General features: G+C 34.5%; 2 protein-coding genes across 6 annotated transcripts in view; both read left to right on the forward strand.

Moving 5' to 3' along the window:
- LOC115626213 (leupaxin) overlaps nt 1–1,525 on the forward strand; it is a 56,211-nt gene extending 54,686 nt beyond the window's left edge. For all 5 annotated transcript variants that reach the window (XM_030521507.1, XM_030521505.1, XM_030521508.1 and 2 more), the window contains exon 9: nt 755–1,525. In XM_030521507.1, the coding sequence (XP_030377367.1) occupies nt 755–1,021 (267 nt within the window). In that variant the 3' untranslated portion in view covers nt 1,022–1,525. The remainder of the gene's footprint in view (nt 1–754) is intronic.
- Nucleotides 1,526–4,031: 2,506 nt separating this feature from the next.
- On the forward strand, nt 4,032–4,653 carry LOC115626105 (C-type lectin 37Da-like). Its single transcript, XM_030521358.1, has 2 exons — nt 4,032–4,119; nt 4,175–4,653. Exons 1-2 carry the CDS (start codon nt 4,032–4,034, stop codon nt 4,651–4,653), a joined length of 567 nt encoding a protein of 188 aa, XP_030377218.1.
- Nucleotides 4,654–6,386: the final 1,733 nt, after the last annotated feature.

Below are 6,386 nucleotides of genomic sequence, written 5' to 3' on the forward strand. Positions count from 1 at the left end.
AAATTGTTAGATAAATGAATAGTTAGGTGGAGATATCGATAATTAGGTAACAAAGATGATATATAAGTAGATGCATAGATATAGATGTATAGATAGATGATGTAGATTTATAGATAATTAAATATGAAAGATGATAGAGACGTATATGTGCGCTAAGAGAACGATAGATAAATACTTTATTAAATGGAGATATAGACAATTACATAGCAAGGAAAGATGATTGATATACATCTATGGATGAAATGATAGATATATATATATATGAATGATAGGGAAGAAATAGTACAATGAATAGCTACAAGTATTCTTTACTTCTGGCTTATGTTAATTTTTTTTTAACACTCTTTAGAGCCCTTTATTTAATTCACGCCCTTTAATCTTAATTGCTGTGATTTTATAAAATGCACCTCAAACATTACAAGTTCTCGAACCATTCAGTCAATTTATCTTTTTGGAGATGATTTCCAGGAACCAGGATATTAAACACCATATAAAGCCGTAATCGGTGAAAAAAACACTCAGTGGGATAACTATTTTATTTCATGATAATCTGCATAGGGCAGATCAGTGCAAAAACACTTATCGTAGAAATATTATTAACAAACTCAAACATTTAAGCATAAATTATATTAAAGATGCAAAAAATTTCATAAGATTCAAAATTTGGTAACAAAAAGTTAAAGTTTTTTAAATTTAAAAGTTATTTATGAAGTCATTAATAATTATTGGAAATGTTTTGATTTATATCTTTCAGGACTGTCGGCAGCCCTTCCAGGGTGGTTCGTTCTTCGATCATGAGGGCCTACCTTACTGTGAGACGCATTATCATGCGAAGCGAGGATCGCTCTGCGCCGGCTGCTCGAAGCCCATAACGGGTCGCTGCATTACAGCCATGTTCAAGAAATTCCATCCGGAACATTTTGTGTGCGCCTTCTGCCTGAAGCAGCTGAACAAGGGCACCTTCAAGGAGCAAAAGGACAAGCCCTATTGTCACACCTGCTTCGAGAAGATATTTGGTTGAGTGATGAAGGGCGAAGAACTATGCCTATTGGTAATAATTTTATGTTTTATGATTCTGATCAATCAACGCAATATCTGTGCTTTGTATAACCGAGTCAAATTAGTAATGTAAACAATATAGACAGACAACACACTCACACACATAGCCGACGATATAAACGACATAAGAGATATGATGTTTTATTCAATTACGATTCGACGATAATAGTAGATTGATAATTGTTTCTGTTTATCAATTGATCGCTCGCGGCCAGAATTTATGTTTGCAATCAATCACATTATTCCAATTTGTGCCAAGCTGCCGAGCTAAGTACATAATTATTTGGCTGGCATAGTTAAATATCACAAACACAAACACACTCACACCCACACACATACACACACACACTCTTTATTTTACATGCATGCAGAGATAAGTCTTTTTCTATAATTGACCCTGCGTTTGTTTTTCCGTCAAATTTTTCAACCACACTTCGCTATGCTAATAAAAACCATAAAAATATTACACACACTTCTGTTTTGCTGCCATTTAACATATTTTTTCTCAAATAAAAACAAAAATAAATCAAAAGTAATACAGAAATCAAACAAATAAGTGTTTCAGTTAAATTTAAGCTCAAGTTCAATGGGAAACTAACAATTTTTTCAAAAGACGAAATCCTATGGAAACCTATAGATTCAATGTGCATTATGGATTTTTGATTGGAAGTGTCAACAAATATTCTTTTTCGGAAGCAAAAAACCCGAAAAGGTATACTCAGATGTGCACCTTTTAAGGATCAGATGAAAATAATTTCTAGAAACAGCTAAATCAATCAAGTAACTGAGAATTGGAGACGACGTAAAAGGACACGGAATCAAAGTCCCCTTCACAATCAATGTGTGGAGGGAAACAACAGCCAGGACTGTCCTGCGGCAGCGGAGCCGGTTTTAATATTATAATAAAACTATTTTTTGTAATAATACGATAACATGGATTTCTTTTGGGATGAAAATAAGACATTAAAAATAGCACGGATGTCCATTTTGAAGGACCTGATAGCTCGCCACTCATAGGACAATGTTCCTAAAGTTTTCTTGTACATTTTATTTTCAGACTTCAACTTTCGCTTGTAATTGAATTACACTAATAATTAGAATAATTTTATAAATCTGTAAAAAATATAAAATAAAAATGCATAAAAAATAAATTTTTAACGAATATTGGTTGTGCAGGTAAGTAGGTGGAAGGGGTGATTATAGATTGCATGGCTACTTATAACGGACAAATAAATAAATAAAAGATAACAAATTTTCAGCCTGCCATGGAAGTCCAAAGCGGCCGCGTTGGCTAACTTCCAAAATCAGAACTACCAGGCGAACATAAATCAGCAGCAAGTTGATTGGCAAATAAATTTTAGTATGCGCCCTCAAAACTAGGCTTCAGTTTTAGCAATGTCAAAAATTAACCATTTTATTTTATTTATTATCACTATAGTTCCTAGTTTGTCAACTTTGCGTTGGATTACCACTAAAACGGTAAATCGGTGAACATTGTAGTTCGATTTCCTCTGTTTTGCTTCATTTAAACTTTTTTGAATTCAAAAGCTAAGCACTAGAGTTAAGCATACATATATCGTATTCCCCAAACATCGATCGGTGCAAGGTTATCGGCTTCAAATAGTCTTTAGCAGACAAAAAGCAGAGCAGAACTTAGCAGACATACACAAACTGTAAGCTGGGCTATTATTATCCTTATTCTTTTTTGGTGATTCTGGTCAGCACATTAGGACGAGGTTGTGCAATTTTTAAATTGTCTTTGGTTCTTGATAAATGTGTTTGTACATACATATATGGGTATATGGGTATCCTGCAATTGAAATATCCTTTTTAGAAAAAGCAATGAAAATATTTTTTAATAATGAGAGAAAATGAATAACTACCTTATATATCCGAAGAGAGTAGTTGAACATATTGATGCGATTTTCTGCGGCTCTAATGCTGCGAATCTGTTGGTTGTATCTACAAAACGTTTATGTTCGGCTTATCAGTAGAAAGCTCTATCTCACGTGCTCTGAAACAAAAAAGATGATACTAATGTCTTTATAATTCACGAAAAATATTCGAAATAAGCGCCATACGCGGTACCTTGTGGTAGCTTAGAGTTTATTTAAGGTGACATTTACTCTACATAAGCCCTCTATTAAGATGTTAGAATGTTAGCCTTGCACTTTTATCTCACTTCGAAGCTTTCAACTACTTAGTCTACTTCGTTTATAGTTAATTATCTGAATCTATTAAAGATTAAATGTATACGACATATGTATATGTTCCAGTTCTGTGTTTTATTTTTATATATCCCTTTTTTTTTTTTGATTAACCTTTTTCAACTTTATGTAAATATCGTTAGAACGTTCTTATAATTGCATTTTCATATATAGTAAAGAAAGCTATTATCTAAAACACTCGGCAACCTCTTGTGCTTAGAACTTGAAAAATATATACATACAAGTATATCATCTTTTACTGCACTTCAAACTTAAACAAACAAATTTTCCCTCTAGTATGCCTTTTCCAAAATGTGAAAAAAGATGCATACAAATTGTTCACAGCTCCACCTTATGGACATAAGGAACTGTAGCAGCTGGAAATTGGCATTTTGGAGTTGGAATTCAAAAAAAAAAAGAGAAACAGGACAAGAAAATTGAATTTGCACGAATTCTTTATGAAAAGACTCGTAGAAGCATTTCCAGTATGTCTTGTGGCCTTGAAGTGAGTTAGAAACACAATGTTATATTTTAATAGCTTAATAGAGGTCTTTAATTTACATTTTATAGGCTGTGCTTAAAACGCTAATTTCGAAAAGGCCAGCTGGCTAATAAAGACAATGGCATCATCTTTCTTTGCCTAAGAGCCCGTAAGAAAGCTCTCTCCCTGATAAGCTGAGAAAAAATTAGTTGTACAAATATCTGCGTAAGGTATAAAAGAGCATTCGTAGCATTAGAAGCCCAGAAAAGCGCAACAGCATCAACATGTTCAACACCTACACTCGAGTTCTACTTATCTTTGGGGTCTTGGCCATAAGTATGGCTTACAAAATAACCCCATACATAAGAGAAGGTGAGTAGCGCCTATTGAGGAAGTCCAAAGCCCCATTACTTACATCCGATTACAGGCATACCAGACGCAGCGAACGTTACAACTGCTCCCTTCCTCAAGATCGGCGACGGCTACTATAGAATTGTGCCATACGAACAGAGAAATTGGTACAGCGCCTACGAGCAGTGTCGTAAATGGGGCTCCGAATTGGTTACCTTCGAGAATGTGACCGAATACGATACGGTTGTGACATATCTGGATCAGCAGTACGGACGAACGGCACGATTCTGGACCTCAGGCAACGATCTGGCCACAACAGGCACCCACAATTGGTTCACCAATGCAGAACCCATTACCCTGAATAGATGGGCCACAAACCAGCCGGACAATTACCTGGGAATCGAGCATTGCATACTAATAGCCTACGTTAATTACAACTCGACGAATTACCAACTGAATGATAGTCCCTGTGCCAACAGTACTGCTCTCTACGGATATATCTGCGAAGCAGACAAACCAATAACGGCATCGTTCATCATCACTAATTTTTCATAGTTAGTTGTATATACTCGTATATCGATGTACATATCTATATATACGATGTGGGTGTATATTTTGAATAAACAAATTCACTTTAATGTGCAGTACTCCTAGATTTTTTTATTTTTATTTTAGACATTTAGATTATATTCGAGGCATTTCTCTAAACCTTTTAAAACAAAATTAAAAGCAACTAGTCTTCAATTTTTTCTCGTGAACTGAGCGGATTTTATTGTGAATTTTCTAATGAGAAGTGCAAAACATTTAGATCTGAAGGATATCCAAGCAGAAAAACGAGTTTCTATTCTTTTTTCAGATAATACCCGACATCGTTTACACTTGTGGCATTATCTGTGGTGCAGTGTTCAATTTAGTGTTTGGAGGTAACGGAACAACTATTAAAAATAGGGCAATTACTCTCTAGACATTTTCTATTCGCATTATTGCCCATTGCCCATATAGTGATATTATATTATAGAAAGTAAACTTTAATTTTTGCTAAAGCATTCTCATTTTTTCAAATATAAATAAATATGCAAATACAAAGCATTTTTAAGTTGAACATATTGGTCTAGAATGGCATACTTTAGACACAATAATGGTACATAAGTATTTTAATAATTGATTTGGCATTATTTACAAAACATATTTTCCATCTGACTATCAAATTTTAGAATTGTTCATTACAGAACAGGCTCAGCTTTTAAATACCCCCCTCTATGGTGGTAGATACACCACAAAAAAATACAATAAAATATTTAAAAATTGTTTTAAAAACAAATGGAACAAAAACTAAAAAATGTTAATATTTTAACGAAAATATAACGTCAACGAACTGCTGCAATTATTGATAATGCCGAGGCAACAGATCTGGATTGTGGATTATAATTTAGTGGATTGTGCCACATTTAGCCTGGACGCACACCTTAAGCATCACTTTTAACATATAGACTGCTCACACTAAACGGCTAAACAACTACTATAGATGGCGCTAAAGTGCCGCTCGCATCAGCAGCGTGTTTTTTATGTTTTTATCTGCCAGAGATGCCGGTAGCATGCTGACTCGCTCCCACTCTGACAGCGTGCGCTCGTGCGGTATTTATACCCTCCAGCTGAGTACACAAGGTTTGTGCAAATTTATGTACATCTAGCCCTCGCTTAACGCTAACTCTTTTAATGCTAACTCGGTCTAACGCGATTGCAAATTTGCTACCCATTCTCTTTTAACGCGGTGAAATACCTCGTTCTAACGCGATTGACAAAATTGATTTTTTTATTTTGTCCATTATTGCTGGAGTATCTTTGGATATAGTATGTATCACCACACATGAGATGTGTGTATAAAAAGGGAAGTCCCACTTTCTACACCGTCAGAGTAAGCATGAGTGCATACTCATAAATAGTTGCTAAGGTGAGCAAAACATTATTTCTTCAGACGCGCACATAGTAAGATTAAAATTCATGTGATAAGTGAAATGGTTTAACCGTTGAATGAAATAAAATGGTATAAAGTTTCTTGCTGTTTCTACATGGCAGCAAAAAAAAAACCATATAAGGAGAGCTGCTATGAAGCTTTAAGAGCCACTAAACAGTCGAAAATTACAGATTTTGTTGCCACGCAAGGGAGCCACCATATAAAAAATGTTAATTACTAAAGCTGCTATAAATGCCACTAAATGAATTTCCATTTTATTTTAATACATACATATGTGTTATCTTTTTACTTTAGAAAACTTTTGCCATTTGAA

Source organism: Scaptodrosophila lebanonensis, unplaced genomic scaffold (genome assembly GCF_003285725.1).
Source record: "Scaptodrosophila lebanonensis strain 11010-0011.00,11010-0021.00 unplaced genomic scaffold, SlebRS2 tig00000080-arrow-pilon, whole genome shotgun sequence".
NCBI classification, from domain to species: domain Eukaryota; kingdom Metazoa; phylum Arthropoda; class Insecta; order Diptera; family Drosophilidae; genus Scaptodrosophila; species Scaptodrosophila lebanonensis.

Coding starts and splice junctions, on each gene's coding strand:
- LOC115626105 (XM_030521358.1), top strand. CDS start 4,032: ATGTTCAACACCTACACTCGAGTTCTACTTATCTTTGGGGTCTTGGCC. Junction 4,120..4,174: donor AACCCCATACATAAGAGAAG/GTGAGTAGCGCC, acceptor ATCCGATTACAG/GCATACCAGACGCAGCGAAC.